This window comes from Chlorocebus sabaeus, chromosome 2 (assembly GCF_047675955.1).
Source record: "Chlorocebus sabaeus isolate Y175 chromosome 2, mChlSab1.0.hap1, whole genome shotgun sequence".
Taxonomy (NCBI): Eukaryota; Metazoa; Chordata; class Mammalia; order Primates; family Cercopithecidae; genus Chlorocebus; species Chlorocebus sabaeus.
The window spans coordinates 69,565,133-69,592,337 of NC_132905.1; the positions used below are offsets into that span (position 1 = coordinate 69,565,133).

The following is a 27,205-nucleotide window of genomic DNA, read 5'->3' on the forward strand; positions in this document are numbered from 1 at the left end:
GTTTACTAAGCAGGGAATTCTGAAGTACTTAATATATTTCAGGATGATGTCTCTGAATTGTCAAAATTAGTTTTGCTGTTTAGTAGTACGTTTAGATATTGGAGAAGATTTACCTCAAAACTGTTTTTTGAGGATACTAGATTTTTTTCAAATAATGGTATATTATAGAGGGATTATGATTTCATTTTTAAACAAAGGTAAATTCCAAATTTCTTGTAAGGTACAAGTTTCTTGTATGTTCCAACTAATATGTTATGAATTAAATTAATGATATTAAGGGTATCATTTTTCAGAAAATCTGAGTAAGATAAAACAAGCTAGATGCTGACCATTTTGTTAAAATGAATACTAATTTTCAGTGGGATGGTCTTTTTGCAAAATAGTATGTACCAAAAATGGTATCATTTTGTACCATTACATTGCCATTTTCTCTAATAATGACACCCCTAGGCTATCCTAAGGCTGTGTCTTAGTCTGCTTGGGTTGACATAAGAAATGCCATAGACTGGGTGACTTACACAACAGAAATTTATTTTCTCACAGTTTTGGAGGCTGGAAGTCCGAGATCAGGGTGCCAGCATGGTTGAGTTCTGGTGAGGTCGCTCTTTATGGCGTGCTGACAGCCACCTTCTCACTGTGTGTTCACGCCGTCTCATTGCATGTGGTGCCTGGAATGAGAGCAGGCACACACACTTGCACAAGCTGTCTGGTGTCTCTTCTCATAAGGACACTAATCCCATCGTGGGGTCCCACCTTCATGACCTCATCTAACTCTAATTACCTCCCAATGGCCCCACCTCCAAATACAATCACACTGGGGCTTATGGAACCAACATACACATTTGGGAGGGGAGAGCACACAAATACTCAGTCCATAACAGGTTGCTTAAAATATTGTAGAACTCTGAAATCAATTGGAGTATTATTTTTGGAATAACAAAACTGAACTGGTTAGTAAATCAACCTCAGACAAAACTAAAGTCTGGACCCTAATTCAACAAAATTACAAAAGGAATTGGAATTGTCTTTTGAATTTATGTTACAACCTGCAAATATTGCTGCTTTTGGATTCTGTATGTAACTTAGAAAGTATTTTGTTGACTGAATTGTTAGGGTTGCTGGTTGATCTCGGATTATCCTCCTAACTCTTTCCTTTGATGTCTGTTTCCTTTCTCAAAGCAGGAGCAACCATCAGGGTAACAGGTACCTGACAATTTATCAATCTTACATGTGTTTTCATCCGTCTCAACACATTAGATGTATGAATCTCTTCTTCATACATCTAAAGTTTCACCCATTTTTAAAACCACCTGTCTCCATTAATAAATTCTATCATACCATAAAACCTGCTTTTTCTTCTTCTTAGTATTTTGGATTTTAGGAATCATGTTGTTGTTCTTGCTAATGCTTTACCACTTTTTGCTTCATTTTTAAATGAAAATTAACAAAACTAAAAAGTATAACTTCAAGAAAGTAAGATTTAGGTATATGAAGGCCTTTTTGGCAAAAGCAGATTGGTTCTTGGTTTTAACAATGGCATTTATGTAATTACATAAACACAAAATTCAGTATGTTTTTTAGGAAAAAATATTTGGGGGAAATATTTTTTCAAATAGTTTTAGTAGCAAGATTGTTATTGGTAAGGAAGAATTGATGGTTTAGAAAGACGAAAGTTAGCAGTATAACAGGATTATTTAAAGGGCCTTCCAACACCTTTCTCTGTAAAAATAGCACCAGTTTTAATATTGTCATCACAAATCCTGCTTAGATTAGAAATTAATTCTAATGTGATGAATAGTGATGTGGTTGTCATTGTAATTTCAAGTCTGGGAAAAATGATCCTGATTCTATCAAATTAACATATTTTGAAATAAAAATTTTCCTATAATGAAAATAAAGATATTCAAATGTGCAGCACTTATGCAGCAGGTGACTTCTATTCTAAGCTGGCAGAGCACAAAATTCTCCTCTCCTCTAATGTCTGTGCGGACGGTTCTATCTGCCATAGGAGAATTTTGTCTCAGACTCAAATATTTCCATTTTATATTAACTATAAATAGTCCAGAGATTTTTGGTAATATAGAGTTAATTTTATAATAGCTATATAAATTTCCTTGTAAGTACATTTCCACATATAGATCTACTTACCTAAGACATTTAGAATACAGTTTAAAGTCTGCGACATGTTTTCTCTTTAATTTTGTACAAATTTATCACACTAAGTTTGAAGAAACGTATACTTTTTCAACCAATTATAAAGCATATTCTAGGATAGTTGAATAAAACAGATACTTGAAAGTTATTCACTTAAGTCATCCACACCATTTCCTCTTACAAGTGAACATCCTTCCTTATTCTTAAGCAGTAACTGTTTCATAATATGCAGTTACATTTTATTGAGACTGCTGCTGTTTTTTTCCAATATATTTCATGAAAGTATAGTTATTTTGCTTTAACAACTATCCAAATTCCTGTTGGGCAGTGCTCATTTTATTACATTGCCAGTCTTGAACTGAATTTTTTGTTTTGTTCCGTCCTCTCTAACCCTGAAGTTTTCTTAAGTTAGTATAAGTGTCCAAGTCATCTACTCTAGTTTTAAGAATTATATACATTTTTTTCAAAATTAATAATGAATGCCTGATAAGCTAATTTGCCCATGAGGCCAGAATCGTAGTTCTTTTCCTTCATCTGATCAGTTGGCTTTGCTCAGTCCCTTGGCTGTGCTCCACTCCAACCAGCTTCTTTATGGAGTAGGGACCAAGGGATTTAGGGCAAGAGTGAAGGAATTCCAAGCACTCTTCCTACTGATGACAGTTCACAGACAACTCTGTCACATAGAAGAGACCAGGCTCCACTCTAGGCACATCTTCATTGTGGTTGTAGATTTCATAAACCAAATAGAAAATGGGACTTTTTTTCGTCTGGTTTTAAGCAATGGTTGCATTTGGTTACTAATAGTGTATCTGTTTTGGAACATTTTTACAAGACAGGAGGGTCAATTTTTTTACGGAAAGTTGCCACATTACTCAGTTTTTGGTTTTTGTTTTTTGAGACGGAGTTTTTGCTCTTGCCCAAACTGGAGTGCAGTGGCGCGATCTCAGCTCACTGCAACCTCTGCCTCCCCGATTCAAGCGATTCTCCGATTCTCCTGCCTCAGCCTTCTGAGTAGCTGGGATTGTAGGCATGCACCACCATGCCCAGCTAAGTTTTTGTATTTTTAGTAGAGACGGGGTTTCATCATGTTGGCCAGCCTGGTCTGGAATTCCTGACCTCAGGTGATCCACCCGCCGCAGCCTCACAAAGTGCAGGGATTAATCAGGCGTGAACCACCGCACTCAGCCTCACATTACTCAGCTTATTCAACAAAGGAGAGCTTGCATTAAAAGTCAGCTGTGCCGGGCGTGGTGGCTCACGCCTGTAACCCTAACACTTTGGGAGGCTGAGGCAGGCAGATTGTCTGCGCTCAGGAATTTGAGACCAGCCTGGGCAACATGGTGAGACCCCATCTCTACTAAAATACAAAAAATTAGCTGGACATGGTGGCACATGGCTGTAGTGCCAGCTACTCAGAGGCTGAGGCACAAGAATAACTTGAACCTGGGAGGTGGAAGTTGCAGTGAACCAAAATCGTGCCATTGCACTCCAGCCTGGGTGACAACACAAGATTCAGTCTCCAAAAAAAAAAAAAAGCAAAGAACTCTCAAAATTTATTTTTCCAACTAGAAGAGGGAGAGGGAAAGATGGAGTCTTCATCTTATGAATAAAATATGCTAATAGAATTTATTTTACCTATAAAATTGAATTTTCATAGTAACATTAATTTTAAATGAAAACATACTTAAAAGAACAATGAAACCACATCATCATCATAGATGGGTGTTGGAAATTTATTTATATAGGTTCACCATAAGTTATAAGTATGGATTTCTTAAGTTCATACTGAAATGTGATAGAACTGGGCATGAACAAATTTGTTAATTCTATACAATTCTCCTTCTTACCATTTCAAAACTTGCATCAATGAAATAAGCTGATTTTGAGAGATTTAAAAAATTGATTTTATTAGAAAGGATTTATTTAGAAAGAAGTTTTTAAAGATTGTAGCTGTTTCATCTTATTTAAACCACCAGAGTAACAAACTACACAAAGCTACTTTTTAGTTTCTAAATTTATATGCTTGCCCCTAAAAAGGGAAGAATAATTGAGACAGGAAGAATGGGGGGTATTAAAAGTAAATATAAACTGATTTTTTAGTGCTCCCTTTCTTTTGCAGGTAAAAACAAATGGAATCTCTGGTGTCAAACGAGAATCACCGTTAAAGATTGACCCATTTGAAGATCTGCCATTTAATCTGCTTGCTGTATCAAAGGCTCAGCTATCTGTTCAAACGTCACCTGTTCCAACCCCAGACCCAAAGAGGTTGATTCAGTTGCCTTCTGTAACGCAAAGTAATGTTAATACTTTGAGTTCTGTAAGTTGCATGCCAACAATGCCTCCAATTCCAGCTCGGAGTCAGTCCCAGGAAAATTTGCGAAGTTCTCCAAACCCATTTATTACCAGCTTGACCAGGACAAATCCTTTCAGTGACAGGACTGCTGCTCCTGGAAACCCATTTAAAGCCGAGTCTCAAGAATCAGAGGCAACTTCATGGTTCTCCAAAGAAGAGCCCGTTACTATCAATCCTTTCCCTTCTCTGCAGCCTCTCAGTCATAACGAAAGCAAGGCTTCATCTTCACTTGATGGCTTTAAGGAAAGTTTTGATCTACAGGGGCAGTCTACATTAAAAATTAGCAACCCAAAAGGATGGGTAACCTTTGAGGAAGAAGAGGAATTTGGTGTGAAAGGGAAGTCAAAGTCAGCTTGTTCAGATTTACTGGGTAATCAGCCAAGTTCATTTTCCAGCTCCAACCTGATATTGAATGATGACTGGAATAAAGGTACAAATGTCTCTTTCTGTGTGTTGCCATCAAGAAGACCTCCTCCACCTCCTGTCCCTCTGCTCCTGCCTGGCACCAGCCCTCCAGTAGATCCTTTCACAACCTTGGCCTCTAAGGCTTCGCCCACACTGGACTTTACAGAAAGATAACGCCACGCAACAGAAGACAGTGGGTATTTGCTTTTGGCAGGTAGAGCCAAGAGAATTGGGCATTTGTATTTCATTATGTGCAATAAGTCATTGTAAGTGCACTGATATCTTCACAAAACACCACTATTTGATGTGTACAGAGTTGGAATATGTGTATATTGGAAATAAGGAAAAACCCTTCTCATTGTTAACTGGAGTTTTGATGTATTTCTCTTTGGATGAATAGGAGACAGTAGTAGCCATAAAAAGTGCTTAAAACTGCTTTAGAAAACAGTCCTTATTCAGAAACTTTTCAGTCAGGCTTCTGAAGAATCTCAAAAAAGCCCACCCAACTTTCAGCTGACATTTCCACCAGCCCCCTCATACTTGTTAACAATTGGTATCTATGAGTATTTACCAAAGAGCTGCCAAGGTTACAGTGAACAGAGTTTTGAAAGGCATTGCTTTAAAGGAAAAAAGTATAAGTATGTGTACATATATAATACATACAAACACATATACTTCCATATACATTTATATATTTTCACAATTCATAGTTTAATTTCTAGGATATAACTCAGACCAAATTATACCTAAAAGTTCCAACAGAGTCCCTTTCTCAATATCACATTACCAAAAAGATGGCTGCAATGTAATTTGGACCTTTCATTAATTTTGTTTTCAAAACTAGAATAATCTCACCACAGAATCAGAATTTTCTACCATTCCACACCCAACACCTTCAAATACACACAACCTTGTTACTTTTTACTCCAGCGCCTTCATATGCTTTTCTCCAGGAGGAGGTTCTTGCCGCTGGAAACAGCCTATTTTGTGGTCGCTGTCAAGTGGATAGATATTCTAGTGCTCCCAAAAAAGCACTATGGCCTTATATGCAGGGAAGGCACATACCACCAAGTTCAAGGAGAAATATTAGAACTAACCGTACTATCTTCTCTGCGTACATTTGAATGTACGTTGCCTATATCCCTCCCATATTTTCTTTTTGCTGCTTTTGCTCTGGAACTTTGCTTTTAGCAGGGAAAGCAGCCGTCCCCTGAGTACTTTGAATTGGGGATATATCCACTGTGTTCTCCCCCCTCTTACGAGGCTACATAACACATCTATGATGCTGCTTTAAGTTTTTAGAGGCTATACCTCAAATTAGCTGTGGATTTTGTCTCCTGCACTGCCAATATGCAACTGATCCCGCTTTTATTAATTTTATGAAGAAGTACACAGAATTTTTACAGAATGTAGTATTTTGATATCATTAAGTAAACCAATCAGAAAACTCCTTGAGCAATAGTTGTTTCTTTGTCAGTTTCCATTACAATCATCTTTACCCATTAAGACTTACATTAGCGTTCCTTTTATATAAAGAGTTGTATATGTCCACCTAAATTCCTATGTCCACACTTAACCTTTAAAGATGTACATTGAGGGATATCAAAAAATAGCGTTCATGGCTACGAATATGTAAAATGTTAAAAGCACAGCAAACTGCACTGCACTTAGACATAAAGCAAATCTATTAGGAAAAAAAAGCATTTTTCTAAATGCTCAAATGTTATCAAAATACTATATTTATAGAAGTAATCTTCTCTGTTAACAGCCAGGATTTGCTGTTAGAAATAACTCTTGTGAGTTTTATATTGTGCTTTTTGGAGGTTCTAATCATTTCAGCAGTAGTGTCTTTTAAACAGCAGTATTACTATAAGCAGTATGCTTCAAAATGTGAATTAACTTGTTGAAATTGTGGCTTTAACATCCATGTGACTAGTGTATATGGTATTTGCTCTCCATTAGCAAAATAATTCATTGTTAGGTAAACTTCACTAGTGCAAATTGCAGTTCTGTGAGCAATGTTTCCTATTGGATATAAACTACTGTCTAAAATATACATATCAGCAGCCCAGCCTTTATCAGGAAAATTACACTTGGCAAGTTGCTGAAAATGCACAAAGTTATGAAAGTTAAAGGTATGCTGCAAATAACTAGCCATTATTCTGTGTATTATTAAATATTTACTAGTTCTGTTAAAAGCAGAGCAGAAGTTAGACACTAAGATCTCTTTGTGAACTCTGTGTTCTCTATATTAGATTGCTGTTTATATGTAAGAATTTTATTGCTTATGTGGCATACAATATTTATAATGATAAACTTTATAGAAGTACAGTATTAAAGTCAGTGGTACACAGACATTCTGTACATATCCTGTGAAACGTGCTGTCATATGAAATAAATATATCTGTCTTTACCATGCTGACTTCTTTGTTCGAAAGGGAAGAATTTTTCTCAGCCATTGTCCTTGCACTTTACATACACAAGTTTAGTGACGTTCAAACTAAATAAGCTTAACCCTTATTGCCGAATCAGGTATTTTAATTCAAGACCTTATTTTCATTTCTCCAGATAGTGCTTCCTCTAAAAGTAAGAAGAAAGATTTTCTGAGATTACTAATCATTATTAAAAAGTCCATGCCCAGCCTGGCCAATATGGTGAAACCCTGTCTCTACTAAAAATACAAAAAAAAATTAGCCAGGTGTGGTGGCGCAGGCCTGTAATCCCAGCTACTGGGGAGGCTGAGGCAGGAGAATGGCTACAACCTGGGAGGCAGAGGTTGCAGTGAGCCAAGATCGTGCCATTGCACTCCAGCCTGGGCGACAAGAGCGAAACTCTTTCGGGGGGGGGGGGGGGGGGGGCCGGGGGAAGAAGGTCCATGCACTTACTCCATAAGAGAGGCCCTAACTCAAAATCATGCTGACTTGAAAATAATACATGAAATATGAATTATTTTTCTTACCCAAAGCAGAAGGAACAACTAGGGGGCAAAAAGGAATTGGGACACAACCAGACAGAAAAAGGGACTGTCTAAAAAGACCCAAAGTAAAAGGCCAGCGCCGGGTGTGGTGGCTCATGCCTGTAATCCCAGCACTTTGGGAGGCCAAGATGGGTGGATCATGAGGTCAGGAGTTCGAGACCAGCCTAACCAACATGGTGAAACCCTGTCTATACTAAAAATACAAAAATTAACTGGGTGTGGTGGCAGGGATCTGTAATCCCAGCTACTCAGGAGGCTGAAGCAGGAGAATAGCTTGAATTTGGCAGGCGGAGGTTGCAGTGAGCCAAGATCACACCACTGCTCTTCATCCTGGGGGACAGAGGGAGACTGCCTCAAAAAAAGAAAGAGGCCAAGGCTAGGCAAGGTGCAATGGCTCATTCCTGTACTCCCAGCATATTGGGAGGCTAAGGCAGGAGGATTGCTTGAGCCTAGGAGTTTAAGACCAGCCTGGACAACATAGACTTTATATCTGGTAAAAATCAAAAAAATTAGTGGACATGGTGGTGCATCCCTGTAGTCCCAGCTACTTAGAAGGTTGAGGTGGGGCATCACTTGAGCCCAGGAGATCGAGGCTGCAGTGAGTGAGCTATGATCACACAACCACACTCCAGCCTGGGCGTCGGACCAAGACCCTATCTCATTAAAAAAAAAAAAAAAAAGGCCAAGGCTAGTGTTGCCTTTTTTCAGACCTATCTGGTTGATATTTGAAATTCTTACCTTAATTCTTAATATTCATTAACCTTTGATTAAGAAGTTACAGAATTATTGCCTTAAAAAAACATTTTAAGATACTTATAGGTTAATATGGAGTTATAAGAAATAATACAGAGACCCCATGTACCCCTTTACCCACTTGCCCCCACGGGTAACATCTTGCAAAACTACAGTACCAGAGCATGACCAAGACATGAACGACACAGAGCATTTCCATCACCATAAGGAGCCCTCATGTTGCCCTTTTCCCACTGCCCTTTCATCCCATCTTCTTTTCCCCTGCCCTTAACTTCTGGCAACCACTAATCTGATCTCTGCATGTATAATTTTCTCACTTCAAGAATGTTATGTAAATTTACTTGTGGTATGTAACCTTTTGGGGTTGGCTTTCTTCACTCGGCATAATTCTCTGGAGATTCATCTAGGTTGCACGTACTGTCTGTTCCTTTTTATTGCTGAATAGTATTCCATGGTATGGATGTACCATCCTTTAACCATTCATCCACTGAAGGACACCTGGGTTGTTTCCAGTGTGGTGGCTATTACAAATACAGCTGCTGTGAAGAGAAGTTTCCATGTCTCTGGGATAAACACCCAGGAGTGCAATTGCTTGGTTATATGGTAATGGCATGCTTCCGTTCTTTAAAAACTGAATCTTTTCCAGAGTGCCTACCCTTTCATATTCCCATCAGCAATGCATGAGTAATCCAGCTTCTCCCCATCCTTTTCCTCATTTGGTGTTGTCGTTATTTTTTTATTTTAGCTATTATAGTAGTGGATGTTTCCTTGTGGTTTTAATTTGCATTTCCCTAACAGCTAATGATAAAAATCTTTTGTTTTTGTTTTTTGAGATGGAGTCTTGCTCTGTCAACCAGGCTGGAGTACAGTGGCACAATCTTGGTTCAGTGCAACCTCCGTCTCCCGGGTTCTGATGATTCTCCTGCCTCAGTCTCCCAAGTAGCAGGGATTATAGGCGCCTGCCACCATGCCCAGCTAATTTTTTGTGTTTTTAGTAGAGATGGGTTTCACCATTTTGGCTAGGCTGGTCTCAAACTCTTGACCTCACGTAATCTGCCCAGTTCGGCCTCCCAAAGTGTTGGGATTACAGGTGTGAGCTACTGCGCCCAGCCTGAAGATCTTTTCAAGTGCTTATTTGCCATCTTATATTTAGTGAAGTGTCTGTAGTATTTTGCCCATCTTCTAAATGGATTTTGTTTTTACAGTTGAGTTTAGAAGATTATTTACATATTCTAGATTCTACTAATCTTTCATTGGATATGTGGTTTGCAGATACTTCTCCAGTCTGTAGCTTAGTTTTCATTCTTTTTACATGACCCACAGCCAGATTCTGAGCTCTGCAGGGCCAGAAACTATAGCAAGGGTGATAGGCATGTAATAAGCAAACTCACAAGAAACTGATGTATAAATCAAAACACCAGTTTATTAATGTTAAAAAAATGTCTGACCATATCAAGGATTACCAATTATACTATACGGAGAGAGGGGAACTCTTACATGGTTGGTGAAAGAGTAAACTGGCACATCAGCTCAAGAAAACAATTTAACAATATTAGGTAAAATTCATGTACCCTATCAACAAGAAATCCGACTTCTAGAGAAACTAGGATCTGTGGAACATGAGAGGCATTGTTCGTAATGGTGAAATCCAGAAATAAATCTCAACTGGGGAGTGGAGTGGAAAATAAGTGAGTGAAAAGAACATATGAGAAAACCTCACAGTGTAGCCATAAAGCAAGATACAAAATAGTATGATATCATTTATATAAAATTTACAAGGTCAGCTGCAGTGGCTCACGCCTGTAATCCTAGTACTTTGGGAGGCCAAGGGAGGCGGATCACGAGGTCAGGAGTTTGAGACCAGCCTGGCCAACATAGTGAAACCCCGTCTCTACTAAAAATACAAAAAAATTAGCTGGGCGTGGTGGCAGGCGCCTGTAATTACCCAGCCACTTGGGAGGCTGAGGCAAGGAGAATTGTTTGAATCTGGGAGGCGGAGGTTGCAGTGAGCCGAGACTGCACCACTGCACTCCAGACTGGGCAACAGTGCAAGACTCCGTCTCAATAAATAAATAAATAAAATTTAAAATACACAAGAGGATATATTTTTAGGGGTACATACACATGTTAATGGTATTAAAAACATGCAATGGAAATGATAAGCACCAAATTCAGAATAGCAGTTTACCTCTGGAGAAGGGGAAGAAGAGAATGGGATTAGAGAGAGGCCTTAACTGTATTTGTAGTGTGTTAGGACCTAAAAAAAAAAAAAAGGCAGTCAATAGAGCAAAATTTGCTCTTTTCCTTTCTGGCTGCCTGATATCCAGCAGCCATCATGAAAGACTCATAAATTATCCAGATCAAGATGTTAATCACTGATGGACTGCTGAACAGATACAAATGGTCATAAGATGCTCTTCATCCTAGAAAGGCAACAGCACCTCAAATACAAAGAGAAAACTAGTGAAAACTCACAAGACCACACCAGGTGTCATCTTGGTCCTCAGATTCAGAACTCATTTGGGTGCCTGAGGGCAAGAAAACAGGCTTTGCATGATTTATGACTGCTGAAACCACACCAAGAAAGAGCTAACCACAGATATTTAAGACAAGACCTGTATGACAAGAAAAGGACCTTAAGAAAATGCTGAACAGGGCCGGGTGGTGGCTCATGCCTATAATCCCAGCACTTCAGGAGGCTGAAGTGGGCGGAGACCAGCCTGGCCAACATGGCGAAACCCCGTCTCTACTAAAAATACAAAAATTAGCTGGGCCTGGTGGCGGGCGCCTGTAATCCCAGCTACTCAGGAAGTTGAGGCAGGAGAATTGCTTGAACTCAGGAAGCAGGGGTTGCAATGAGCCTGGGCGACAAGAGTGAGACTCTGTCTCAAAAAAAAAAAAAGAAAAGAAAAGAAAAGAAAATGCTGAACAGAATGCAGTTATAATAAAATTATGAGGACCACAAATACCAGGGCTGACAAATTTAAAGATACTGCACAGGCTTGATCTGTGGTGATTTTAATAATCACTAGATGATTACTAAGCTACATATTTAAACAAAACTGGATGGTCAAAACACGGGTTCTTACGCAACGATTTTCTACATTTCTCAATATTATTAACAATTATATGGAGACCCTGTAAAATACGTAAGTTTGTGGACATGTAGCTCTCTATCTGGAAGGCTATACTGTAAAATTTTAAGAAGCTGATGAGTACGGAATTGGATTCAAGAGAGGGTATGACCTTATGGCCCGCAGTCAGGAGCTAAGAAAACATAGTAGCCCATTTCTCCTTCTGGCGAGATAGGCATTTGCCAATCAGACCAGTACTGCCTGTTCTCGGGTTTGGGTGATCCCTGTCTCAACAGTACTAGAAATAATAACACACCTTCCCCTCTCCCAAGGCTCCTTCCCCCTTCTATCCACTATCAGTTATCAGTCTTCCTATCAAGCCCAGATTAGCTTTGGGCATTTCCAGGCCTTCAGTCATACCCTTTCCCCCAACACGCCCCCTCCCCAACACACACTCCCCAGTTTCAACCAAGAAGACCAAAGTTCCATAGTTTAAGGAACAGGAAGTAGCGGGCGCTTGTAATAGTCAAATCGATATGTACTCAGCACTGCTCCCCTCCAAGAACCACGAGACAACGGGTAGACGCCTTGCACTATCTCGCCTAGACGCCTTGTTACTAAGGACTCTGCAAATGTTACGCATCTCTTAAGGCATTCCTTGACCATCCAACCTAAGAAGTCCATCAACCTGTTTAGTTTTTTTAGACCTGTATTTGAATTTGCATCGTCCGTTTATTTATTATTTTTGAAACACAGTCTCACTCTGTCGCAGAGGATGGAGTGGCGCGATCTAGGCTCACTGCAACCTCCGCCTCCCGGGTTCAAGCGATTCTCCCACCTCAGGCTCCCTAGTAGCTGGAATTACAGGCACGTGCCACTACGTTTGGCTAATTTTTGTATTTTTAGTAGAGACGGGGTTTCACCATGTTGGCCAGGCTGGTTTCGAACTCCCGACCTCCCAAAGTGTTGGGATTACACGCGTGAGCCACAGCGCCCGGCCTGCCATTTATTTTTGTTTTCTCTTTGTCACACTAAAATATAAGCTCCATGGGAGCAGTGACTGTGGATCTGCGGCGCCCGGAAGAAACAGCGACTGACGCCGATCGACTTCTGCAAGAGTCCGCTGGATATTTCGGGAAGGGTCGCTGTGGCAGGAATCGCTGGAGCTACCCTAGCAACGCCATCCAAATCAGCCTGAACGAAGAAGTGCGGACACTCGCCCTGGCCCCTCCGTCCTGAAAAGCAAACGCGCGCAAACAGCAGCAAACAGAGCGACCCAGTTCTAGCTCGCTGCAGCCAAACTTTACCAGGCAGGAAGCAGCATGGAGGCGTTGCCGGAAGTGGAGACTGAAAGCGGCGGAAGGGACGCTGGCATGTGGAGTGGTTGTGGGGCGGCAGTTGCGGAACTCGGCGCGTATGTTGCCTGCCGTTCCTCCCATTCCCCATCTAGTAACTCCCATCTCAGCCCACGTATCTCCCTCAGTGGAATCTCGGGCCCCAGACCAGTCTATTGGGAGGTCTACCCTCCATTTCAGCGGCTTGGTCTGTGTTTGGGAAGTTGCCACGACAACAGTCACTTCCGGGAGGGGTTTCTGCGAATCTCCTTCCGTCGGTGGGGCCAGAATCAGCTGCCCTCTCAGGCTGTGTGGGTGGTTTCTCCGGCGGCAGCTACATGTGGGCGTAGATTGCTGGGCCTCAGTGCACCCCAGCCTCCGCCACTCGGGTTCTGAGCTGGAGCTGGGGGCTCTTTTGACTCTGTTTCACTGTTGCTGCTGGCAACATCCACTTCCGGGAACGAGTGCCGTTTCCCTCGCTCACTGCCGCCTCCGGAGCGTGGGGTTCGGGCCCCTAAGCGGTTGTTAGTGCGTCGTCGCTGCTGGCGATCCGGCGACCCTCGACCGGCCGGATTCGCGGGCCACGCAGCCCGGGCCTTCTCACCGCCTCAGTGCCTCGGCGGGCCCGCCATGGTTCTGCTGCACGTGAAGCGGGGCGACGAGAGCCAGTTCCTGCTGCAGGCGCCTGGGAGCACCGAGCTAGAGGAGCTCACGGTGCAGGTGGCCCGGGTCTATAATGGGCGGCTCAAGGTGCAGCGCCTCTGCTCAGGTGCGGCTCGCGGGCGGGCCCAGCCGGGACAGATCGAGAGACAGGCGTGGGATGGAGAAAGAGGGGTAGGGTGGGCCGAGGGGTCAGGTTTGTGAAGATTATTGAAGAGATTTGCAGCAGCCGGGGTTGAAACGGGACACTGGGGTTAACCGGAGATGAGAAAGGAACCGGAGAAAGTCCAGCCTGTCTGGCATCCCGGGCTGGGAGGTGGGCCCAGGTGCCCGGGATGTTGCGAATCCTGGGGTGCGAATCCTGGGGTGCTGCGAATAAGTGGAAATGGGCTGGGGAGGGAGGAGGGAGCCGAAAGACCTGGCTGAACAGCCGACTTAGTGCAATTAATCACGTGTGAGGGGTGAGATGAGAACTGGGTGGGCTTTTAAAAGCTGAAATTACTATTTTTAGTCGCCCGATGTAAAGCAGCGAGCCACCTGGCTTTGGGGCGGCTCCTTACAGTTGAGGAAGCCTTGGTGATCTTTCCCCGCCCTGGAAACGGCCTGTTGCTCGCTTGGCGGCGCCGTCTCCCTTCCCCGCGCAGGTTCCAGGGCACCGCTGTTCCGCAGAATCTCCCGGCGGTGGAAGAGCCCCCATCTGTGCTGTCCTTTGGGCAGCCGCCGGCCACGTGTGGCAGAGCATTTGGAATGTGGCTAGTGCGGCCAGGCAACCGAATTTTACATTTTCATTTTAATTAATTAATTATATATATAGTGTGGTGTGTGTGTGTGTGTGTGTGAGAGACAGGGTCTCTCTGTCGCCCAGGCTGGAGTGCAGTGGCGCGATCTCATCTCACTGCAACCTTCGCCTCCCGGGTTCAAGGGATTCTCCTGCCTCAGCTTCCCAAATATCTGGAATTACAGGCCCATGCCACCACGCCCAGCTACTATTTGTATCTTTAGTGGAGGCGGGGTTTCATCATGTTGGCCAAGCTGGTCTCGAACTCCTGACCTCAGGTGATCCTTCTGCCTCGGCCTCCCAAAGTGCTGGGATTACAGGTGTGAGCCACTGCGCCCGGCTGATTTTAATTAATTTAAATAAATTTAAATCGCCAAGTGAGTGAGTACCTGCCGCATTAGACAGCATAGCTTTTGAACTTGACGGGATGATACTTTCTGAATGTGGTGTAGGATATTACTAAGTGTTTATATAACTATCATCATGTATACATAGAAAATAGAAACGTAACTATTTGCAATAAATAGTATATTCATTTATGTGATTTATTAAATTGCATGAATATGTGATTTATTATGAAATGTATTGATTAAATTGCATGAACATGTAATTTTTGCACCTTGGAGAAATTCCTGAGGGTTATGGTTCTTTTCATGAAACTTATGTGTAGTGTATTAATTGAGCTTCCAACACAAACACAATATTAAATGTTATTTTTAAGTTAAAGCATTTGAGGAGAAAAGGAATTTGTCTTCTCTTTCTATAACATTGTAAATTGGAAATGTGCTGAATGCTGAGAGTCACATTAGTGAACTTAAAATTCATGTATTTATTCTGCACCAGTGCTCAGCCTTCAGAAGACAAGGATGGCGCCAGGTGCGGTGGTCACACGGGTAATCCTGACACTTTGAGAGGCAGAGGCAGGTGGATCCCTTGAAGCCTAGGAGTTCTAGACCAGCCTAGAACATAGTGAAACTCAGTCCCTACTAAAAATACAAAACTGAACTGGGCGTGGTGACACATGCCTGTTGTCCCAGCTACTTGGGAGACTGAGGCACGAGAATCACTTGAACCGGGGAGGCAATGCTGCAGTGAGCTGAGATCGCTCCACTGCACTCCTGCCTGGGTGACAGAGGGAGACCCTGTCTCAAAGAAAAGAAAGACAAGGATGAATAAGACCAGTACCGTGCCCCTGTGTCAAGGGTCCAGGCCAGGTCTGGCACATAGCAAGTGGCATATAAATGTTCCATAAAATAGAAAGCCAGATGGGCAAGGCCCCTGACCCCTGGAAGCTAACATTCCAATGGGGTATGAGGTGGCATCATGATGACTGTGATAGATGTTATCTAACCTTCCCTTACTTTTAAGAAACAAGTAGCTTAGACTGTGGTGGAGAGGGAGACAGTAAACATCCCATTCAATGACACCATTTATTCGTAATACTGTATTATTTCAGGTCAGGTGACGTCCTCATACAATGTTATGGGAACACTGAGATCCAGGTGCCTCCACAGGAAGGAAGGAGAGAGAGAGAGAAAGGAAGGCAATTTTGCAAGTTTAAAATGCAGACTGGTTTTGGGGTGAATATATAAGGATTAGGGAAAATAGCCATGTATTTGAATAGTGAACATGATACTAGAAAACCAAGTCCCTTGTCCCATCTCTGCTACCTCTGAGGGGTGTAAGCTGCTTTAAATCCTCCCCACTGATTTGTATAAATTATTTATGAAGCATTGACATGAAGTTTTATAGAAGGTCTCAGACCAGGCGCATTGGCTCACGCCTGTCATCCCAGCACTTTGGGAGGCCGAGGTGGGTGGATCACTTGAGGTCAGGAGTTGGAGACCAGCTTGGGCAACATGGCTAAACCGTGTCTCTATTAAAATACAAAAATTAGCTGGGCATGGTGGCAGACACCTGTAATCGCAACTACTCAGGAGGCTGAGGCAGGAGAATCGCTTGAACCTGGGAGCTGGAGGTTTCAGTGAACCTGAGATTGTGCCACTGCACTCCAGCCAGGGTGACACAGTGAGATTCTGTCTCAAGAAAAAAGATATCAGCTGCAGCTGTGTCATCTGAGCTAGCCTGACATGATACAACCATAAATTAAGGAGGGTGGGGGGAATGTACAAGGTTAAATTAAATGAGATAGTCCATGTGAGTGCACTTGGAAAACTGTAAGACCCATGTGAATATATATTCAGGTGTTCAATGAATAGTAATTTTGCCCCTCCAGAGTTCTAGGAAGCACAACATAGCACAAATGATTGGCCACTCAATCTACAGGCCGACTGCCTGGGACATGGGGCGAGCTTCTGAGCTCTCTATGCTGTTGGCTGAGGGTGGATCAATGACTCTTTGTCAAGGGTCCAGGCCAGGCCTGGCACTTAGCAAGTGGCATATAAATGTTTGTTCCACAAAATAGTGAGCCAGTTGGGCAAGCCCCTGGCCCTTTGTAGCTTACGTTCCAATGGTATGAGGTGTTGTGATTGTGATACTGTCTTTTGCTTATTTTTAAGAAATGGAAGAATTAGCTGAACATGGCATATTTCTCCCTCCTAATATGCAAGGACTGACTGATGATCAGATTGAAGAATTGAAATTGAAGGATGAATGGGGTGAAAAATGTGTACCTAGCGGAGGTGCAGTATTTAAAAAGGATGATATTGGACGAAGGAATGGGCAAGGTAAGTGAGGATTTCTCTTCTATGTGCATGCTTATCTAGGCATAAGTATAAAAACAGTTCCTTTTTTTTTTGAGACGGAGTCTTGCTCTATTGCCCAGGCTGGAGTGCAGTGGCACAATCTCAGCTCACTGCCACCTCCATCTTCCAGGTTCAAGCGATTCTCCTGCCTCAGCCTCCTGAGTAGCCAGGACTACAGGCATGCGCCACCACACCTGGCTAATTTTTGTATTTTTAGTAGAGACAGGGTTTTGCCATGTTGACCAGGCTGGTCTCGAACTCCTGACCTTAGGTGATCTGCCCACCTCGGCATCCCAAAGTGCTGGGATTATAGGCGTAAGAAAGCAGTTCTTTATGTTCAAAAATTGACCTCATCATTTCTCTACAGACTTAGAAAATACTGTACTCTGTAGCTCCTGTGGTAAAACTCTAATCTAGGATGAATTAGGTAGATAAAGGAAGTTTTTGTCTAGCTCTTAATAAGTTGCAGCCTGCTTTTAAATATATTCGATGAACGAGATGAAATGACCCTTTCCCTTCTGTAGGTCAAAAATGGTTGAGTATTGGCAATTTCATGTGGTTCCACCTAATAATTGTTGGCAGATACTCACTGAAATGTATTCAGAGTTGTGTTTTGTTACTGTTCACAGATGTTGGGGGAATCTTTCGAGCTGGACTGTGTGAGAGAGGAAAGGGAAAGCATGTCAGCACATGGACTTCCCTGATCAAGGACATGCCTCTCTCTGGGGCAGAGCACTTCCGTACATGGCAAAACACTGAAGAAATTCTTCTCCTTTCAGTGTTGGGCTGATCATGTGGAATTGATGATAATCATTTTTGATAGCTTATTCTTTTTAACCTGCATTAAACACTCCATTTAAAACACTGTAATTGATCAGCCCTAAAACACTGTTAGGAGTAAAAGAACAGTGTTCCTGCAAGGCCTTACCAGTTCAAAAATATATTTTTTTAAAATATCAGGGATAGTAAGAATTCCTAGTATTATTTCCTTTGAATGTTAACCTGAAAAATGGTTTTCTTCCACATCTTTCTGACTTAAGAAGATGTGGTAAGATGAAGAAAAAAAATATGAGAACCACTTAACAGTTCATTATTCATCATTAAACCAATATGTAATATGTTCTTAAATTAACCACTTGTTTTTTTTTTTTTTTGAGACAGAGTCTCTATCACCCAGGCTAGAGTGCAGTGGCGTGATCTTGGCTCACTGCAACCTTTGCCTCCCGGGTTCCAGTGATTCTCCTCTGTCAGCCTCCAGAGTAGCTGGGATTATAGGTGCCTGCTACCACGCCTAGCTAATTTTTGTATTTTTTGTAGAGACAGGGTTTCAGCATGTTGCCCAGGCTGGTCTCGAACTCCTGACCTCAGGTGATCCACCTGCCTCGGCCTCCCAAAGTGCTGGGATTATAGGCATCAGCCACCATGCCTGACCTAACCACTTCTATTCTAATACAATCTTAAATTTTTAATATTTTCAATGTCTAGTTAATACTGTTATTTATTAGGAATATATGGTTTCAACTTGCCCCATTTTCCCTAGGTTTGGGCATTCCATCTTCTTTTTTTTTTTTTTTTTTTGCTTCTAAGCTTTCAAGTTATTATTTTTTCCTAATCTAGGGGTCACCAAATTATGGGCTACAGGCCAAATTCAGGCAGTTGCCTATTGTAAATAAAATTGTATGGAGATGCAGCCACCCCATTTATTTACTTATTTATTATTTTTTTTTTTTTTTATTTTTTTTGGAGATGGAGTCTTGCTCTGTCTCTCAGGCTGGAGTGCAGTGGCGCGATCTCCGCTCACTACAAGCTCCGTGGTATTGTCTGCTCTTGTGCTACGTGGCAGAGCTGAGTAATCCCACCCAACAAGACTGTGCAGCCTGCAAAGCCTCAAATATTTACTCTCTGGCCCTTTCCAGAAAAAGTTTGCCGGCCCTGTTTACCCAACAACATGGGTTTCTGTTTTTTGTAGCCTTTGCCACTTTGCATAAAGCACACTCCAGGTGTCTGTGTTGGGAAGAGATCTTCACCTAACTTCCGGCGACCAGGTTTCTTGCCTCTCTTCCCTAAAGTCCACACTCGCACTCTGTCTCAGTCCACTTACCCCTGGCTCAGACAGAAGGGACTGAGATATTTCAGAAGAGTTTTAAAGAGGCTTTGTATTTGACAGCTCTCTCTCCCTCTCTCCTTTTTTTTTTTATATAGCTCCAAATGAGAAAATGAAGCAAGTGTTAAAGAAGACTATAGAAGAAGCCAAAGCAATAATATCTAAGGTTGGCTTTTTAAAATGATGCTCTAAAACTTGTCTTTTTTTGAGGGGGGGTGAGGGGGAGATGCAGTTTCGCTTTTGTTTCCCAGGCTGGAGTGCAATCATGCGATCTCAGCTCACCGCAACCTCCACCTCCTGGATTCAAGCAATTCTCCTGCCTCAGCCTCCCGAGTAGCTGGGGTTACAGGCACATGCCACCACGCCCAGCTAATTTTGTATTTTCAGTAGAGATGGGGTTTCTCCATGTTGGTCAGTCTGGTCTCGAACTCCTGACCTCAGGTGAGCTGCCCGCCTCGGCCTCCCAAAGTGTTGGGATTACAGGGGTGAGCCACGCGCCTGGCCTGAAACTTGTCTTTTGAGAAAAAACTCCAACTCTGGCTTCCAGAGTTGCCTCTCTGCCAGCCTTCTCTTTCAGCCTTCTGGAGGCAAAGGAAACAAGCAATTTGGGGTAGGCCATAGCTTTTCCTTTCATAATCCTGACAGTTGCCCAGAGTCCTCCCCGTTCCTACAGGCAGACATAAATTTTGTTGACTTGTGTAAATGTAGGTTCATGTATAATACAAATATGTATAATACAAATGTTGATTTCGTTTCTTTTACCTTTTTGAAGAACTTAACAAAGCTAAGTAGGGGAGATTTGAATATTGTGGCCATAGAGTAGCTCTCCAGACACTTGATTGACTTAATATGTATTTGATATAAATTGGTTGTTTGTAATTGTCTTTAGCATGTATACAAAGGCTATTTTATAGAGGGAGGAGCGTAAATTTATACCATTGATACACAGATAATGTGTATCTGGAGGAAAAGAATTTAAGGCTATTGAAAGAAGTGGTGTCTGTATGTGTTGCTTGTATTTGTGTGTTGGTGATATTAGTTGCTACCACCCTCAACTGCAAGTCTCTCGATTGATAACCACTTTTTCTTCTGCTTCTCCTGATTTGCTCAGCAGAACTGTTATTTTTAAACCAATATTTATCAAACTCATCAAGCTTTTGACTAATCTTTGAAGAGCCTCAGCAAAGGCTGCCCTGAAGCTCTGTGCCTGTTAATATAGTAACGGCTTTAAGAAGCTCTACAGGAGAGGCCTTGGTTGAGTCCAGTGTTTGCGTGATGATGGCACCTAGGCATGTGAGCACATCTCAGGCCTTGGCAGGAAGACGGTGGTCTGGCCATTGTTCTGCACCCATCTCCCCACGCTTTGCTGTGGAACTCCTCTTTCGGTCGCCTCACTTCTCCCCTTTGCCTGTGTACTTCTGAAAGTACTTTTTATCCTTGGCCGCCTTCCTCCGTTGGCATCTTATCTACTCTGCCAAATGCAAATTCCACCCTCTGCAGATAACTCTGAAGCTTCCATCCTTTCCCCCTGACATCTTGCTTCACTTGCAACCTGAATTTCCAGCTGGTTGCGGGACCGTGCTATCTGAACACCCGGTCAGCACTCTGAAGTCCAGTTTTCTAGAAATGAGCTCCTTGCTTCCTCCTCTCCCTCTGTGTTCTGTCCCTGAGAATCAGCACCTCCTATGAGCTTCTCTGTCTCCAGTAACAGAACCTCAGTGTCTTGGTTTTATAGGCCAAATCCTCAGTGTCATCTTCAACACTTCTCCCTTCTGTCACCTCTAGGTTTGAAGTGGGGTCCTGTACCGTCTGGTCCCATGATGCCTCTTAAATCCACCTCTTCCTTTCACTTCCACAGCTCTGGCTTTCTTTAAGGCTCTCCTGTAGGCTGTTGCATTCTGGTGCCCACAGGGGGTCCTGCCAGTCAATTCCATTTCATTCTGACACTAACTACTCAGAGACAGCACAGACCCCACTGGTCAAAGGCAGATAGTTAGCATCAGACCCCACAGGTCAAAGGGCAAGATCACCAACAAGACTCCTCTTATTTCAGACACCAGCTGTGCGTGAGGTCCCCAGGCCACCCATACGTGTGTCCAGCTTGACTACAAATTTGGAGCTTCCCACCACGCCCCCATTGATATGCATCACCCGGCACATCAGCGTCTGCACCAATCAGGAAGCTTCACTGAGCCATGATGTCCGGGATTTTTGTGGAGTTTCTGCTCAGTAGGCATGATTGCTTAAACCACTGGCCACGTGTTTGATCCCAACCTCTAGCCCCCGGAGGTGGAGGACGGGGGTGAGGCTGAAAGCTCCAACCCTCTAATCATGTCCTTGGTCTCCCTGGCATGGCCAGCCCCTTCCTTGAAACCAAGCGCTGATTACAGGTTACTGTGTTAGCACAAGCTCAGGTGTGGTGAGGAGGGGCTTGTTGTAAATAACAAGACACTCCTGTCCCTCAGGAAATTCCACTAGTTTTGGAGCTCTGTGCCTGGAACTGAGTAGCAAAGACCAGATGTATTTGTTATTTCATCGCACCTTCCTCTGTGCTCTTCAGTGCCTGCTACCTGGTCTCCCTCCAACTAGGCCTGTTCTTTTTTTTGATGCAGAGTCTTACTCTGTTGCCCAAGCTGGAGTGCAGTGGCACAGTTTCAGCCTACTCCAACCTCTGCCTCCCGGGTTCAAGCGATTCCCCTGCCTCAGCTTCCTGAGTAGCTCGAACTACAGGCACCTGCCACCACGCCCAGCTCATTTTTGTGTTTTTAATAGAGACAGGGTTTTGCCATGTTGGCCGGGCTGGTCTTGAACTGCTGACCTCAGATGATTCGCCCACCTTGGCCTCCCAAAGTGCTGGGATTATGTAAGGTGTGAACCACCACACCTGGCCAACTGGGTCTGTTCTATACCAGTTACAAGATAAATCTCCCAACATTACCACTCCTTCCCAGAAAAGGCAGTCGCTTCCCGTGGTCTAACGGAGGAAACGTGAACTCTTCAGCCTGGCTTTTGTGGCCGTTCGAAAACAAACTCCAGCTGATCCAACTAGAGCTGGCCTCACCTTCTCCTCTCCTTCCTGCCCTGTGCCGGGGAGGCTGGCCCCTGCTTTTCTTTGTTTCAGCTTGTCCTGAAGCACCTGCTGCCATCTCTACCTTTTCAGCCCGTCTGCGTTTCAAGGCCCACCTGTGGTGCCTGCTGCCTCTGCCGTGTATCTCCCGATCCTTGCCCCCATCTGTGCTGCCAGCACTGGGCTGTTTCTCGGTGGAGCATGCTTCGCACTTCACTGTACTCCGTGCTCAGTGCTGCTCACTGTCTGCTTTATAATACAGGCCGCGGTGTGCTTGGCTCAGCCCCTGAAATAGATGGCAGTCACTCTGGGAGCAAGGAGAGTTTGGTTTCTTTTTGTTGCTCTGGCAGTATCTGGCAAGGGTCTTGTACAAGATCTTGATCGAATTTACTGAATTGGTTAGCCACACTGTAGATAACGATGCCTTTCTGCTTGCAGAAACAAGTGGAAGCCGGTGTCTGTGTTACGATGGAGATGGTGAAAGATGCCTTGGATCAGCTTCGAGGCGCAGTGATGATTGTTTACCCCATGGGGTTGCCACCGTATGATCCCATCCGCATGGAGTTTGAAAATAAGGAAGATTTGTCGGGAACGCAGGTATGTAGTTCTTGGGTGGGCACTCTGGAGGGTGAGTTCACGGCCCCCCAAAGCCCTTCAGATTTGACGCCCCTCTTCTGGATGTAGTGTTTTGTTCCCTACACAGCTGTCAGGTTTGCTGGGCCCGGCATCAGAGCAGAGTTCCGAATTCAGGAGCGGCCCCTGAGAGTGGGTACTCACGAGTCAGGGGTTTGGCCCCACACACAGGGAGGCAGTGGATGCAGTTTGTGAGGCCACCCGTCAGGAGTGACTGAAAACATTTCCACTGTCTTTGGCCGCTAGGAAGCCAGCTACCTAACTTCTTCCTATTTCTACCCGAATGCATCCGTCCCTTTGCATGGAAATTTGTGTTTCTAGTCTTACCTGTTGCTTCATGTTATTTTCTGACCCTCATGTTCCATTTTCCTTGGGTTTTCTCAGTTCTTATCCTATTGGACAATATTCTTTGTCTAAGCCATCTTAAGTAAATGGAATATGCAGAAGTAAACAGGCAGCCCCATTATACCTCGATTTAAACACCCAGCACGATGCCAGTGCCCTTCCCTGGCAGTGGCCTACAGATCTGTCTAAGATGAACTATATGGATCAAGGTGCAAATGAGATAAGATCTCCCTGTTGTCCAGAGGAGGAGGTTAACTGCGTCAGGGTATGAGTGGAAACTTAACAGGGAAGGTACTAAAGTCAGCAAGGACTTAGAGTAAGGTGGGGGAGTCAGGCCTCCCATGGGGAGCACCGGGAGAAATCTGTTCTCTGCGCTCTGCTGGGAGGGGCTCAGCTGGGCTCTGCCCCCTGGGTGGGAACCCACAGTCAAGCTAGTTCTTATGATTGGCCCCAGGCAGGGCTCAACGTCATTAAAGAATCAGAGGCGCAGCTGTGGTGGGCAGCCAAGGAGCTGAGAAGAACAAAGAAGCTTTCAGACTACGTGGGGAAAAATGAAAAAACCAAAATTATTGCCAAGATTCAGCAAGTAAGTACTTTTTGCTTTAACATGTCAGTATTTTTTGTTATTTCCCTTCAAACTGATAAAAATGTACAGTGAATCTGAAAGATTTAAACTACTGGTACAAACATTTTAATCCTATTGGCTTGGGTTTAAACTAAAAATATCCTCTTCCTGCACACCAACAAAAACTGGAAGAAAATATGGATTGTTTAGTGATACCTAGAGTTTGTTTTAATATGTGGGGGAGAGGAAATACACTGTGTTAATTTCAACCTTAAAAATAGGGCTGCAAGTAAACAAATATTTTCCTTGAAATGTAAAATTTCGCCCGACACTGATTTCAGGCTTTTGCAAACTGCTGATGCCATGTACAGGAGGAGGAGGAAAGTTTCGAGACCTTTGAAGGACATCGTGTAGCGCTGTAACCTGAGGGGCCGCCTTGGTTTTGTGGGTGCTCCTACGTCACTAGGCTGTGATTTCGGGGAAATGGGGCCCTCCACCATATGTAGATCCAGAGTCTGTGGCTCTGAGCCTCCTCCCTTTCCCACTGGACCTGCCTACAGTGTCTGCCTTGGGAATGCCCAAGACAGAGATGGCGTCGTGCAGCCTCTGGTCTCCACACAGTGAGAGTCCAGGGCTCAAGTCTGCTCAAGACCAAGGCTTCCCTCGATGCTTCACTTCGGGTGATCAGACGTGGGGGACCTGCTTATCTTTAGTAGTTGGCAAAGGCAATTGTAAAACATTTGTTGTAACTTCAGGATTGTCACTCTAAGGACCTTAATTCACAATTTGCTCTGCCATCCTCTTTGCAGAGGGGACAGGGAGCCCCAGCCCGAGAGCCTATTATTAGCAGCGAGGAGCAGAAGCAGCTGATGCTGTTCTATCACAGAAGGCAAGAGGAGCTCAAGGTAGCGGGGAACAGATGGGCTTTCTGCGGCGCTGGCGCCCAGCAGAGCCTGCGTGCCTTACCTGGGGCTGGTGGGGAGTGGTGAGCTCTGCAGGATGCTGGGGAGGGCTCTTTCTAGAGCTTCTCTCTGCAGGGCTGTCGGGGTCCTGCCAGGTGTCTCCTGGGGCTAAACATGGAAGGGTCCCGCTCCTAGTGGGCAGGGAGAGGGGAGGTCAGTCATAGACTCTTTCTTCAGTCTCTTTATGTGCAAAACACCTTCCTGAAATGCCTGCCTGAGTAAAACATACTTATTTCCAGAGATTGGAAGAAAATGATGACGACGCCTGTTTAAACTCACCGTGGGCGGATAACACTGCTTTGAAAAGACATTTTCATGGAGTAAAAGACATAAAGTGGAGACCAAGATGAAGTTCACCAGCTGATGACGCTTCCAAAGAGATTAGCTCACCTTTCTCCTAGGCGATTATAATTTTAAAAAGGCTACTTACCACCTTCTGTAAAAGATGTTAACATTTCTAGTTTTCTTAGTTTTCTTTTAGTGTGAATTTTAAAAATAGCAGTTCTTCAAGGTTTTAGAACTTAATAAATACGTAATCATAAGAAAATGTGTAAATCGTTTCTGTTTCAGGACTATTTAGTATGTCACGGTTTTCTTTGATAAAATACTAAACTTTTTTTTCTTCCTTCCTGATTGTTTTATATTCTCATGACACCTGGTTTATTGGAGGAAAGCTGATGACAGGCAGTGACCACTAGAGGCCGCCAGGCCCTCAGCGTACTTTTTCTCCTGGCCCTCTTTGTAGATCTGTTGGAAGCCAAACTCCCGGCCTTGCTGGAGAGACTTCTGTAACCCTGCTGCGGGATCTAACTGTAGCCAGGCATCGCCCAGCCTTGAAGGTGAAGTTTACCTCCTGGCTGATGCCTCTCTAGCCTTGTATTCTGGGAGCGAAAGCTACAACCGTGATGGAAGTTGAGTAGCAAACTCATCTGACCTTGAAACTTAAATTCTCCTGGAGTTTCTCAGCTTCTCAAGTCTCCTTCATCAGAAGGTCACCATCATCCTAAGTATCTAGGACACCATTGAGTTTAAAGACTCCAACTCATCATCACTGTAAGCCATCCGAGTAGCCTGCAAACCCTGGCACTTTAGCGTCTGAAAGGCACCTGCCAGACCACCTGTGGCAACCAGAAATGGCCCAGACATTTCCTCATGCTTGACTTTTGGTGCCTAGGGTCCTCTTCTGGTTACAGGGAACTTGGTGTGCTTGCACTGAGGGAAAGCAAAGGACGTGTGGCGTCTTCCTGCCTTGGCCTTCCTGCCTTGGTGCCTGTGCTCCCCACCATCCTGCCAAGAGGAACCCTGGGAGGTAGTGGAGGTGGCAGGGGTTTGGTTCCTGCCTGCTGCCAGGCGGCCTTGCCCAGGGGATGGGTCCCAGACCTGAGAGCAAAGCTCTGTTCTCTAAAGTGCATTGTAGTTGACTGCATCTTGTGCCTTACTCTTTTGGTTGATTTTCAAATTTTGTAAAAGCAAATTTGCATCTATTTTCTCTTTTACTTGGTTATAGTTTTAAATGTCTCTATGAAAGGGTTTTGACCTTGGACGATGTAGTGTATGCAATAAGATGCTGTGATTTTATTTCAGGACCATTCTGTCTTTGTATAGTTTGTGTGTGTTAAATCCATGCTCAGACTTGTAAGAAAAAGTTAACCAAGCCATGTAATCATAGTAGCTCTTTTCAGGGAACTACAACTTCAATATTATTAGAAAGTCTTGTTGAACCTGCAGTATGAACACTCTATTGGCCATCATAGTTATCCCATTGCTTCATGTAATCAGCAGAACTTACTAACCAAAAAGTCACTCACTCACCCATGACACTACACTCCTTAAATACCCAAGTGAGAACTCTGAGCTTGGTGTGTTTGGGTACAGCAGATCCTAGTAAGTACGTGAGTAGTTTATTTGCAAACCATCTGTGATGGGGTGGGGGGGGTCGCAGGTGGTCCCTGGTGCCCGCTCTGTCACTGTGCTGTGTGTGTTCCCTTTGCTGACTCATCCAAGGTCACAGCTAGTGATGGTAGGACCATGGGTCACATCCAGGAACTTTCCCGGGATTTCCCAAGAAATCAATTTATCAACAAAAGTGATCTTGCCAGTGTTAGACCACTGATCAGCTTAAGTCTGTGGTCTCTGGTGTTATTTTCGTCTTTTTTTAATCTAGTCCCTCTTGGGTCAATATCAAAAGGAAACCACGTGTCTGTTGTATGCACAGTGCCCATCTGGGTCTGCAGTTTTATCCTGTGACATAACTTGTCTTCTTATGTGATTCTTTCATGGAGACCAGGAATGCTAGTAATAAAATTTGACACCACCTAAAACCCTTTCGACCATCA

The 27,205-nt window shown here is 43.7% G+C and overlaps 2 protein-coding genes and 1 long non-coding RNA gene across 26 annotated transcripts in view; 2 read left to right on the forward strand and 1 right to left on the reverse strand.

The window, feature by feature from the left end:
• The window catches only part of SYNJ1 (synaptojanin 1), a 101,754-nt gene extending 94,428 nt beyond the window's left edge, over positions 1-7,326 (forward strand). For 16 of the 24 annotated variants that reach the window (XM_007964788.3, XM_007964777.3, XM_007964793.3 and 13 more), the window contains one exon: positions 4,274-7,326. In XM_007964788.3, the coding sequence (XP_007962979.3) occupies positions 4,274-5,086 (813 nt within the window). In that variant the 3' untranslated portion in view covers positions 5,087-7,326. Of the gene's footprint in view, positions 1-1,179; positions 1,207-4,273 lie in introns of those variants that run through there. The other 8 variants (XM_007964918.3, XM_037990622.2, XM_037990617.2 and 5 more) reach the window with 4 other exon arrangements.
• Positions 420-13,257, reverse strand: LOC119621441 (uncharacterized). Its single transcript, XR_005237991.2, has 2 exons — positions 13,024-13,257; positions 420-668 (listed from the first exon to the last, which is right to left on the reverse strand). It is a non-coding gene; the product is annotated as an uncharacterized lncRNA (long non-coding RNA).
• On the forward strand, positions 13,081-26,447 carry CFAP298 (cilia and flagella associated protein 298). The gene is given in 9 exon segments (XM_007964765.3): positions 13,081-13,198; positions 13,201-13,463; positions 13,465-13,819; positions 17,008-17,175; positions 19,396-19,463; positions 22,803-22,961; positions 23,797-23,928; positions 24,717-24,812; positions 25,109-26,447. Coding segments are annotated over 9 exon segments (1,461 nt in total). The 5' UTR covers positions 13,081-13,089; the 3' UTR covers positions 25,220-26,447.
• Positions 26,448-27,205: the final 758 nt, after the last annotated feature.